The sequence below is a fragment of the Prionailurus bengalensis genome, chromosome E3 (genome assembly GCF_016509475.1).
Source record: "Prionailurus bengalensis isolate Pbe53 chromosome E3, Fcat_Pben_1.1_paternal_pri, whole genome shotgun sequence".
In the NCBI taxonomy this organism is placed as follows: Eukaryota; Metazoa; Chordata; class Mammalia; order Carnivora; family Felidae; genus Prionailurus; species Prionailurus bengalensis.
The window spans coordinates 19610411-19622438 of record NC_057357.1 but is presented as its reverse complement, the minus strand read 5'-3'; the positions used below and the strand labels follow the sequence as shown (position 1 = coordinate 19622438).

General features: G+C 57.1%; 1 protein-coding gene across 7 annotated transcripts in view; it reads right to left on the bottom strand.

Moving 5' to 3' along the window:
- Positions 1-7031: 7031 nt before the first annotated feature.
- XPO6 (exportin 6) overlaps positions 7032-12028 on the bottom strand; it is a 103388-nt gene continuing 98391 nt past the window's right edge. For all 7 annotated transcript variants that reach the window (XM_043560239.1, XM_043560235.1, XM_043560234.1 and 4 more), the window contains exons 22-24: positions 10542-10640; positions 10179-10409; positions 7032-7754 (exon numbers count right to left, since the gene is read on the bottom strand). In XM_043560239.1, coding sequence (XP_043416174.1) covers positions 7653-7754; positions 10179-10409; positions 10542-10640 — 432 coding nt within the window. In that variant the 3' untranslated portion in view covers positions 7032-7652. The remainder of the gene's footprint in view (positions 7755-10178; positions 10410-10541; positions 10641-12028) is intronic.

Sequence of the window (12028 nt, the reverse complement as noted above, 5' to 3'; positions counted from 1 at the left end):
CCCCCCCCCCGCCCCCTGCCGCCCACGGCCTTGACCCGTGGCACCAAACAGCACAGAGGCCTCAAGTGCCAGTGATAGCTTTCATTCGTATTTCGCCTACCACGTCCTTCTGGGGACTGGTGAAAGCCAGGTGTTACAGGCTGGGAATGTGGCCTACAGAGGCACTGAGCCTCGGATATGGGACTGAGTCCCCTTTAGATCTTCAGGCCATGCCCATCTACTAGTGGCCCTCTGGTTCGAGGGTCTAAAGTCCAACACGAGGGCTGGAAGCCTTTCCCGCAACCCCCCAGGCACATAAGCTGCACCCCTCTGAAGTCACCCTGGCAAGAGGAGGGATGAAGGGGAGACCTTTTGAGACAAGGCAGTTTTGACGGGGAGTCTTGACAAATCTACCAGGGACAGCTGTGCAAGTTGTTCACCGTCCGAGAAGGCCTGGCTGGGGGGACAGGGGCCCGCCCTCCACGCTCCCAGTGCAGAGCTGCACCTGCCTAGAGGAAGAAGTGCCTTTGAAATCCACACAAAGTCTGTTTGGAGTTTGAACTTTAACTGAACGTTTTATCCAGAAGAGCCTGTTTTCGATCTGGAGAGCATGAGTTCCGTTAAAATCAGCGTTGTTTTGTTTTGTTTTGTTTTTAAATACCTTTTTCCTGCCACCAGTTTTCCAGAGCAAAAGGGCATCAGTTAGAGAAACTGGTACATTTCGTGCACATCTGACTCCGCTCAGGGTACATTTTGTCCAGCACCCGACTCAACGTGTGGCACCTGGCGCACAGTAGGACCCCTCCTCCGTTTCTGGAAGGCAGGACTCGCGTCATGTCCACGTTTCCCTGTCGCGGAGAAGACCCTCAGTGAACTAAAAGGCCGAACTGGTGAGTGATGTGTAAGTGGGAAGCGTGTCCTTGAGTCGAGGGTGAGTCAGACACGCGTCGTCATAGTGAGGAAAGCCGACACAGCCGGCCTTTCATTCCACAGCCCCCTCCACATAGAAACCCCAAGGGAACCTTGCACTCGGTGGGGCCGGAGTGCCCAGGGCCTCCCCCATCCGGACGGTCACCTGCAGACTCAGTTCTGCCAACGGCTCTGAAAGCCCCTGGGACCCAGCGGCAGGGACAGCAGGGCCGGCCGGATATGGAGCCCTCCCGTCCTGGGCGGGCCCCCTCCTCACGCCCACCGGCTGCCTCTGCACCACACCCGGAGAAGAGACGGCCCAGGAAGGGAAGGGGATGGGACCCGTAGACACAGTGAATGCCGGACCCCCGGGGACCCAGACTGCAAGCCCTCAGCAACCCGCTCTTCCCACAGCTCGGGCTCTGGAACCCCTCCAACCGCTCCGCCCGCAAAGTGCCTCCACTCGGGTCTGTCACGAGGCAGACAACGGAGCGAAGCAGCCACGCAGTGCCTCTGGCGGGGAACAGAGCAGGGTGTGGAGCCCTCCAGACCCACAAGTGGACCCCAGCTTTGCCAGGGACTTGCTGCTGTGTGGCCTCGGGCAAGTCACTTCCCTTCTCTGAACCTCAGTGTCCTCATCTGTAAGCATTTGCCCTGAAGGCTGGGGGGGGGGGGTATCCTAAGGGGGTGGGTGGGCACCTGCAAAAGGCAAAGCTGGCTGCATCTGGGAGGCAGTGACGGCCTGTCTCCTGCTGTCTCTTCCAGCATGGAGGAGGCGGGAACCGTTTTTGGAAATGCCACAATACAGATCACGAAGGTAATAAAAGCCCCCAGAGCTTCCTCCGGGCTCCTGGCCCCTCCCCAGGCAGGCTTGGGAGGGAAGACCGAGATGCTCGGCACCTCCGTCTCTGGAATCTGAATCCCTCCTACTCGAGTGCCCCTCAGAGGCCGGGAGCAAGGTCGCCGCCACTCCGGGGGTGCCCAGGAGTCATCAGCTCCAGCGTGGAACACCAGTCGGAAGAGGCAGGATGAGGACTCGTTGTGACCTCTGGGCCTCAGGCTCCACCTCTGCAAGATGGGGATTATGCCTTCCTCAGCGGCTCTGAGAATAACAACGGTTATCTGTCTTGACTTTTCAGGGAGAAGATGCACGTCTGGATGAGCTTCTGGCCTCAGCCCCGAGCTGGCTCCAGATACCAATGTGAGTCTGAGAGACAAGGTCCCAGCTTAACTTCCAAATTGGCCCGCCATGGCTTAGGTTGAAAGAGCTGGGGTCTCTAGGAACCACACAGCTCACCTAAAGGGGTGTGTGTGTGTGTGTGTGTGTGTGTGTGTGCGCGTGCAGAGACTGAAGGAGGCAGGACCTTGCCACACATGTCACATGATCTTATTCCCGCTGAAAGATAGAGGTATGCGGATGGGCATATGGATATAAATGCAAGGAAAGGTCTGGAAGGCCACCCACTGAGACATGATTAAATGGCTTTGAAGATTTTTATGTTTATCTCCAAGAATCATACATTATTTCTATAATAAGGGGGAAAAATAAGCTTATTTCTATTTTTTTTCATGTTTTTATTTGAGAAACACAGTTCGCACATGCAAGCAGGGGAGGGGAGAGGAGGGACACAGAAAATCTGAAGCAGGCTCTGTGAGGAGAGCAGAGAGCCCGATTTGGGGCTTGAACTCACGAACCATGAGACCATGACCTGAGCCAAAGGCGGACACTGACTGAGCCACTCAGGCGCCCCCAGAACTAAGCTTATTTTTATTAAAAAAATTTTTAATGTTTATTTTTGAGAGAGAGGGAAACAGAGGGAGAGCGGGGAAGGGGCAGAGAGGGAGAGACACAGAAACCGAAACAGGCTCCAGGCTCTGAGCTGCCAGCACAGAGCCCGACGCGGGGCTCGAACCCACGAACTGTGAGACCATGACCTGAGCTGAAGTCCAGCGCTTAACTGACTGAGCCACCCAGGCACCCCTAAGCTTATTTAAAAAAAAAAAAATTTTTAACGTTTATTGATTTTTGAGACAGAGAGAGACAGAGCATGAACGGGGGAGGGGCAGAGAGAGAGGGAGACACAGAATCGGAAGCAGGCTCCAGGCTCTGAGCTGTCAGCCCAGAGCCTGACGCGGGGCTCGAACTCACGGACCGCGAGATCGTGACCTGAGCTGAAGTCGGACGCTTAACCGACTGAGCCACCCAGGCGCCCCCCTAAGCTTATTTTTAAAAAGAAAATATACTGTTGCCCAAATGGTCACCTATGTCTGCCCTTTGTTTCATTTAAATAATTTTTCAACCAACCCCCCACCCCACCCCAGGAAGGCACCCAACGTGACCTCTGCACGAGCTTCTGATGCCCTTCAGGGTCCTGGGGCTCAGAGCCAGCTTCCGGCCCGCCCCACACAAGGCTCCCGGCCTAACCCGGGAAGCCGCATGACCTGTGCGTTCACCCACCCCACCCCATCCACCCCAAGGCTGGAGCCAATTAATTAACATGAACCTTTAAAGATGTTTCCAATGATGCGAGCAGGGAAGGGTGGAAAAGTGAGTCCCTGAACTAAAGAAATCCTTCACTGAAGAGCTGTTCACTCGAGTGCTTTTCCCTGAGGAGGCCTGAAAAGTAAGGCCAGGCGTTCTGAGCAGACACCAAGGACGTGGCTTCATAATGTTAAAAATTAGTAAGACACCTCACTGTGACTGCAGGCCTCCTCCTGTGAGGAGAAACCCATTTGGATAAATCTGGAGAATCCTCGCGCACTCGACATTTTGGGGCACCCGCTGTGGGCCAAACCCCACACCGAGCACTGCGGAAACAGACCCTGCGTCCCCTGCCTTCACTGTGGCAGGGGACGCCGCAGGGGCCGTGAGGAAGGCCCTCACTGTCAGGACAGGCTCAGGGGGGCTTCTGACTCCTCCGATGAACCAGGTGGCTGCATTTCGCCAGTGGGACTTCGTCCCCCCCCCATCTCTGCTGACAGGCCGGGCCCCACAGAGCCGGATGCTTTCTCTTCCAGGAGTAGGGAGACCAGAGGTCCCAGCTGACCCCTGCTGGCCCAGGATTACTGCAGAGGCCGTCTGTTGTAACTCCATACATCTCCGTTTGGCAAAACAAACAAAAAACGGACGGTCACCCCGCCCATTTCCCCATCAAATCTTCGTGGCAATTTCTGAAGTGTCCAGGCAGTCCTGGCCTCACCCTTTCCTCACCCACTTGCCCGGCGGTGAGCTCGTCCACACACTGCAGAACCGGCTCAGTGGCCGACACCCTGGGTGAAGCCCTCCGACCCTGGGCCCCCCCATCCATTTCCTGGCCTCCCAACCCCCATCACCGCACTCAGCCACTCAGCATGCCACCCGGCAACAACCTGTCTGCCTGTCTGTCTGTCTCCTCGCGGGTCTGGGCTCCTTGCAGGCACAGGGTGCCTCACTGGCCTCCCAGTCCTTCACGTGCAGCCCAGCACCCGGCTAGGAAAGGTATTCGGGAAATAACGTCTGTGAAATTCACTGCCGTCAATCGGGAGTCCTGTCAAGGCCCCAGGAGTCAACCAGAGCCATTGGCACCTTTCCTCTCCCTGGTCCCCGCCACCCTGCAGCGATGTCACTCTAGGATCACGGTGGCACTCGGGAGTGGGCAGGAGGCCTGGTCGGGCCCCACCGCTAAGCTAACCAGGCAGGAGAGGCCCCAGGATCCACAGAAGTGGGGGCTGATTTGGTCAAACAATCTCATTGGAGCCTTTCGAGCTCAGACACTTTGCAACTCTGGAGTACGCTTCTTCCGAAGAGAAACCAGGCCCAGCAAAACCTATCACAAGTCGAGAACGTCGGTGCCGCCAGCTTCGCGTGTGGGAACCGAACCTATGGAAATAGACAAGCGCTGAAATTTACGTGTGAGAATGTCCACAGCGGCATCATTGAGAATAAGGAACCCCATAAACGAAGCGTGTCCGTGAAATGCCATCTGCCATTAAAAATCATGTTTTACTAGAATAGTAAGTAAAAGGGTCACAACGTGTCAAGTGAACAAGAGAGGCTGCACTACAACACGAACTCGCTTTTACAAAACCAAAAATAAAGGAAAAGCAAAAACGTGTTTGTCCACATGTGGGAAAGAAAATTCACCAAAATATTAACAGTGTTTTTCTCTGATCAGATGCCTTTTTTTAAGTTTTCTACATTTTTTACTACAATATTTTATTCAGAAGGAAAAAAAAAAGGCTATTGAAAAACAAGTCCACCCTCCATTGTCTGAGGCCCATGGCAGGCGAGTGGCAGAAAATGCTGGAATTCAGGAAGCTGTTACCAGTCCCCAGCCAAGACTGACCTAAAGGCTCACTGCTGTCCGTCTCTGGCCTTTCCCTGTCCCCTCCCTCAGAATGCAGACAGTCTCTGGGCTTGTCAAGGGCCTGAGAATGCACCCAATTCCAGCCACACTTCTTAAGGCCTGCTCTTGTGCCCACGGAGGGGGGCGGGAGACCCATTGCAGACAAGAGGGATCAGACGCAAGTCGGATGACGACGAAGGGAGCAGACCCTTTCTGCAGGTCACCCAGACTCTGCTTGCACACCTCCAAGTTCGGGGAGCTCATTACAATGCACACAGCTGGGGCCACGTCCAGCAGAATTGGAACAAAAATCCCCCATCTGGGCCCACCTTACTCCCCACGGCCTCTCCTCTCCCACCCCAAATCCTGCCTCGAGTTCTGTCCAAGGGTACAGCTCTTGGGCGGCAGACCCCATCCCTTCACCCCTTCCATCTGCAAGGCATTCAAAAAGCCCTTTCATTGGCTCAGGCACAGACCACACTCTGGCCTCCCCTCACGGGCAGGTGAGGTGGTATTTATAGCCCAGGAATAATTGGATGTTAATTCTTTTCTGCAAAAGAGCGACTGGGGTTTCAATTTCCTCCTCTCCGAACTCTGAAGTGGAGCTAGCTGTTAACTGGGAGGCTGTGACCGACACGGAGCAAGGGGCCACATCATGCACACACGGGCACACACACGTACCACCCAGGGCCCCCAGGCCCCTCACCCCTGCAAGTGGTCCTTGTAAAGGCCTCAGAAGTAGAAGCCCTTCCTCCCCAGTCCTACCAACAAGCCAGTGGCCACTCTCACTTTGGGTGCACAAGCCTCTTCCTGCCAGGTGTGGGATTCCACGTTAGAATCTAGCCGAGTCCAGGGGCGCCTGTCTGGCTCGGTCAGTGGAGCCTGAGGCTTTTCATCTTGGGAGTTGTAGGTTCGAGCCCCACGCTGAGTGTAGAGATTACTTAAAAGTAAAATTAAAGGGGCTCCTGGGTGGCTCAGTCAGTTAAGCGACCAACTTCAGCTCAGGTCATGATCTCACACTCCTCCATGAGTTCGAGCCCCGTGTCGGGCTCTGTGCTGACAGCTCGGAGCCTGGAGCCTGCTTCCGATTCTGTGTCTCCCTCTCTCTCTGCCCCTCCCCTGCTCATGCTCTGTCTGTTTCAAAAATAAATAAAAACATTTAAAAAATTAAACATTTAAAAAAATTAAATTAAAAAAAGAAAACAAAAAACGTAGTCCAGTGCCGTCAGACTGGTTGCTATGACCCTCAAGGCAGGAGGAGCTGCTGACGCGTTATCCCAGAAACTTCCAGACAAGAACCACTTCCACACGCGAATAGCGGCCGGGCAAGGCCCAGCTGTCAGACGCCCCCCAACCGGCCCCGAGGGCCACCCGGCTACAGCCTCCCTCCTCTCCCCTGCAATCACCGCCTCTCAGATGAGCCACCTGTTGAGACCTCCGCCTCTCTGCTGACCTCAGGCGAGACTTTGGGCCACAGAGGGGCAACTCCTGCCTGGGTGTCTAGAAAGGATCCATTCTCGAGGAGGAGAGGAATGGGATCCCGTGCCTGAGGAGCGGGGTGGTGGACCCCAGTGGACTCCACCCCCACCCCCGCCACCGGGTGACCCGTAAGAGCCAGCTCCCGCCCTCCGCCCCAGAGAACCGGGGGTCCCGTGTCCTTCGGCCGCTTCACTGAGAGGCTGTCCCGGCGGCCCTCCTGTGTGTGCGCTCCCCCGGCACAGTCCCACGCCCCTCACCGCCCTGCTCTGCACCAGGATGTCCTCCACCCCCACGCTGGCCCAGGGAGGCCCCGAGTGGAAAGACGCTCCCTGACCGGCGTTTCTATAACAACAACATAAGCATTTTATTTTTCATTAAGCTTCTTAGTTTCTTAGTATCACAATGGAATGATGAGAAAACGGGAACAAAAACCCACGAGTCTGCGAATCTCTGACAAAACGCAGAGACTTCAAGGCAATTGGAGGGGAGGGCGGGAGAGGCTGGGCAGAAGTGCCCAGATAGTCTCGCGGTCAGGCCTCTCCGCCGCCGGCCGGGCGGGGGGGTGGGTGGGGGCGGAATGGTGAGAAGGTGGCACTGTCACGAGCGGTCCCCGGCGCTTCTGCCTCACGGCTGGTGTCCTCGGGAGGTGCGCGGAGGGCCCACAGGATTCCCCGGGGCCTCCCTGGTGCCTGGGTGCACGAGCCCCCCGCCTGCCCCTGACGTCCGGGGGCACCCCAGCCAGCGCTGAGGGGCACCCCGAAGCCGGGTCGGCTGGGTGGGCGGTGGGAGGGGGGCGTGGAGGAGCGAGGGGCAGGCAGCCGGTCTGGGTGCGGGAATCCGAGGAGCGGCGAGGCCCGTGAGGGGGCGCCTGTGGCGGAGGGCGGAAGGCGGAGGGTGGAGGGCGGAGGCGGTGCGGGCGCGGCAGCAGCAGGTGTGTCCCGTGGTGGCGGGCGGCCGCGCCTAAAGCTTCACAGTGCCGGGGGGCAGGCTGTCGTTGCACAGTCTGTAGTAGCGCAGGTCGTTGACCAGCCTGTGCACGTTCTGGGTGAACGAGGGCAGGTCCTGGAAGGCAGGGGCACAGCTGCAGCCCAGCCCCACCCCGCACCCCGGCTCACCCCCAGCCCCCGCCACTTCCGTCCCAGCACGCTGGAACCTTCTACGCCTCCTCGCACCGTGTCAGCACAGGCGCGGCGGGAGAGCCAGAAGCGGAGCGAACGCCCCCCTGGCGCTCCCCATGTGCAGGCCTGCGCATCCGCTCAGGGACCCACCCCCTCGAACCCCACCCAAGCCTGCGACGCCCGGTGCGTTCACACCACCGTGGTAAGGGTGAAGACAGCGAAGCGCAGAGCGATCGCGGAACTTGCCCCAGGTTACACAGAAAGCAGGGAGGGGGTCCAGACCGGACTCGCTCGTGCACGGGGGCACGCCTGCCAACGCACACCTCTCCTTCGCCACGGCCAAGCCACATCCACAGAGTCCACCCCCGCCCGGGCCCCAGGCGGGCCCGACCAGTCAGCAGGGACGCATCGGCGGCACCCACGGGCTGCAGACACCCATCGAGAGGGCCCCTCGCAGCCGGAACCCAGACCCCACCAGAGGCCACAACAAGAGCACCGGGGTCAGCCCCCTCATCTTTAGGCCGGGATCACCGGTGGCCAGAGCATAGGTCCAAATGCGGAGTGACCCCAACGGTGCCTGCCACAGAGCCAGTGCGCATGCCTTCTGAAAGCCCAGTGGCCGGGCGGGTTCCAGAAACGGCTGAAGCCACCGACGGCTCCCCTTGCCCACCCACGCCTCACCCCGCTATTCTGTCCTCTTCGGCCTCCGCTCAAAGCCTGCCTCTTCTAAAAAGGCCCCAGCTGCCCAGGCCAGCACCCCTGCTCATCGCTGTCGAGCCGCCCTCGGCTCCCCCTGCGTGTGGGCAGTACCTACTGGCTCCCGAGTGAGAAGGCCCAGCCGAGGGATCCTGCTTCCCGGCTCTAGGGTTCCCGGGCTCTGAACTGCTAACTAACAGCTGACCCTGCGGAGCCTGGGCTCATCTGTGAAATGGGATTAACAATAAGACCTGTATACACTTCAGAAGGCTGCTGGAAGGCTCACGAGAGCCGGGACATGTGACGTGGCCGGCCCGGCGTCATCCACGGAGGGCGCCGCCGCCTGTCTTTCCAGGGAGGCTCCTCTGAAGCAGGGAGGGACTGAGCCCCAACACCCTCTCCGGGCCGAGAGGCAGCCAACTTCAGGTACAGAGGGAACTGGTGAGTGGAGGCACTGATTCCTTTACTCATCCTCCAGAAAACAAACCAAGGGGTGTCTCTTAGATCAGTGGCTCCCAAATGCCAAATTCAAATTTCCTGGGGGAGGATACAAGAATATGTTCCTGTGTGTTTCATAAGCACCCCAGGTGCACTGATGCATATATAGATTTGGAAGCCCGGCTTTCAATCGAGAAGTTGGCTGACAATGACATCACTAGAAACTGACAGTTAAATATCAGGATGTGGTCTCCAGGAAAAGGAAGGAAAAATACCCAAGTGGCTGAAGTGAACTTTAAGAAAAAGTTTAGGAGGGAACAAGACATCCCAGAAAGATTCCAAGACAAGGGAAAACAGGACCTGAGTCTAAGAAAGCACTATCCTGACACACGTCACAGACGAGACGGGCAAGCGGTGAGAGGAGTCTGCTCCAGCGAGAGCGATGTGTAAATCTGAACACTAAAGGGGAACCGTGGGCAGGCTGCTCCAGGGTGGGAGGCAAGGCAGGGACGCATGAGGACGTGGGAGAATGATTTCGTTTTGCCATGTATCAGGTGGTGAAGGACGAAAAGGACTTGTTCCGTGGGAAGAGTTCCAGAAAAAGCCTATCGGGCAAGCGAAGAAACCTAACGGCTGAGAGAGGAAGCAGGGCAGGTGAGTGCCCAGGAGGGAGGCGCCGGGACAGAAGCCGGGTGCCACGGGACCCGGACACACGGACAGCGCTGGCTCCGTGTGCACCCACAGCCACCCAAGGTGCTGCACGGGGGGCCACAGAGCCCACCCTCCCACCACGTTCCCTGAGCGGGCAGTGAGGGGGCAAGGGGGTGTGTTGCAGGGGCTTCTCCGAGGACCCGGCAGCAGGTCAGCCCACACGGAACCGGGAGGCCTGGGGAGAGCCCAGGGGCCCATCTCGAACTCTGGGGACTCAGAGACTCCTGAGCACCAGTCTTCGCAGCCTGTCTGCGAGTTCACGACCCGTGTGGGAACAGCATCTGGATCCCGGGGGAGAAGCACAAAGAAGCTGAGGCAGTCGGACGGACTGCTGGGGCCGGGCCCCAGGGGCTGACGTGAAGAACACACACCGGGGGAGGCGTGTGCCCCTGCGTCCAGCCGCGGCACCAAGTCGTTCAGGAGCCACCGGCGGGTACAGACCACTGCCCCTTCCTCCCTGAGCAGGCCCCGGGCGTGAGAGCCCTGGCCCGTCCTCCCTTTAGCCTGGCCTCTCTCTCCTCACCCGATCCATCTTGAAATTCCGCCCCAGCACATTTTTCTGGTTGGCATCCACGCCATCACAGCTGGTCAGAAACTCTGGGAGGAAGGCTGCAAAGAAGCCGTCAAAGTCCACAGAGGCCATGTTGTAAATGGCAATGCCGATCTCCTCCTGCAGAAGGTCGTGGGACTTGTGAACCAGGACCTGTAGCAGCACGTTCACAAACTGAAACAGCATGGTGGTCCGGAAGATCTTCTGCAGACAGAGAGGCCTGGGTAAGCCAGGGCACGAGGGCCCGCTCTGCCCCTGGGGCCTTGAGGAGGGTGGGACTCCACCCGCCCCCGGGGCAGCTCTGCCGAAGGGCCCTTCCCGAGAGGGGGCACTGACCTTGTGGTATAGCTTCTGCTTGGTGTTGAGAGTCTCCAAGTAGAAGAGATTTTGTTTAAATAGGTGGATATCAGGCTGGAGAAAGGACTGTCCGAAAGCCTAGAAATAAGACCACTGTGTTATAAGCACCATTTAAACCACCTCAGACCAGGCCCTCAAGGGCCCCCGCCCCACACCAAAAGAATGGGCGTGCCACAGGCAGTTCCTCATGCCCACCGCAGGGCTAGGGTATCCACTGCCTTGATTCTTCTGCTCAGATCTTGGAATGTTCCTGTGTAGCCTTAGCTCTTTTTTTTTTAATGTTTATTTGGACGGGGTGGGGGGGGGGGGGATGCACGAGTTGGGGAGGAACAGAGAGAGACGGAGACACAGAATCCAAAGCAGGCTCCAGGCTCTGAGTTCTGACACCAGGCTCGAACTCACAAGCGGTGAGATCATGACCTGAGCCGAAGTCGGACGCTTAACTAACTGAGCCACCCAGGCGCCCCTAGTCTTAGCTCTGAAGTCCTCCCCACTGGACCTCACTTCACATCTTGGTTTCACCTTGGCCTTTTGGAATAAACCTCCAGATCCCTTCATGGATTCTGCCTGTGTAGCGAGAAGCCGCCCACCCTCTCCTCGGCGTCCCAGCTCTTATAAACCACAAATCCTGGGAGGCTCCTTCAACCAGCTGCCTCTGCTTGGGGTTAAGCAACAGCAAAGTGTTAAACTGCTTTGTAATTTCTGGGCTATGAGCTATTAGTTCAAGGACAAAAAGAAACGCCCCCCCGGACCTGACCAAAACCACCCCCAAGCTGATGACGTACAAGCCCCCACCCCTAACAAGCTGCCGATTGCTCTGTCATTCTGACCCCAGGGCCCTGAGCTACAAGAAGGGGGTCTTACAATGCCTGCTACAGCAGTGACATCTCCATGATGCCCAATGTTTTATTTACTTTTTTAAGTTGGGTTTACTGAAGTGTGTGACACGGAAAAACTCCTTCCGGGAGTCACACACTGCTGTGTGACTGGTACAGGGTCATCTAACCACCATGACAATCAAAACACACATTTCCATCTCCCCCCACCCCCCAAAAGTGTCCCTGGTGTCTCCATTAGTAGTCAGCCTTCTCCCCTGCCCCTGGGCGACCACTGCTCATTCTCGGTCCCTCCAGTTTTGCCTTTTCCAGAATGTTATATGATGTAATGGAATCATATGGCATGTAGCCTTTTGGGTCTGGCTTCTCACCCAGTACAACGTGACCTATGTTGGTGTTGGTGTAAGAATGTTCCTTTTTACTGTCAAGTAGCAGTCCATTTTATGTGTGTGCCTCAGTTTACCCACTCACCAGATGATGGATATCTGGATTCTCTCCAGATTTGGGCAATTATGAAAAAAGCCACTATAAATACCCGTGGACACGTGGCATGAATATGTTTTCATTTATCTTAAGTAAAATGCTTAGACGTAGGATTGTTGGTCAGGAAACTGCCAGACTGTGAAGCTG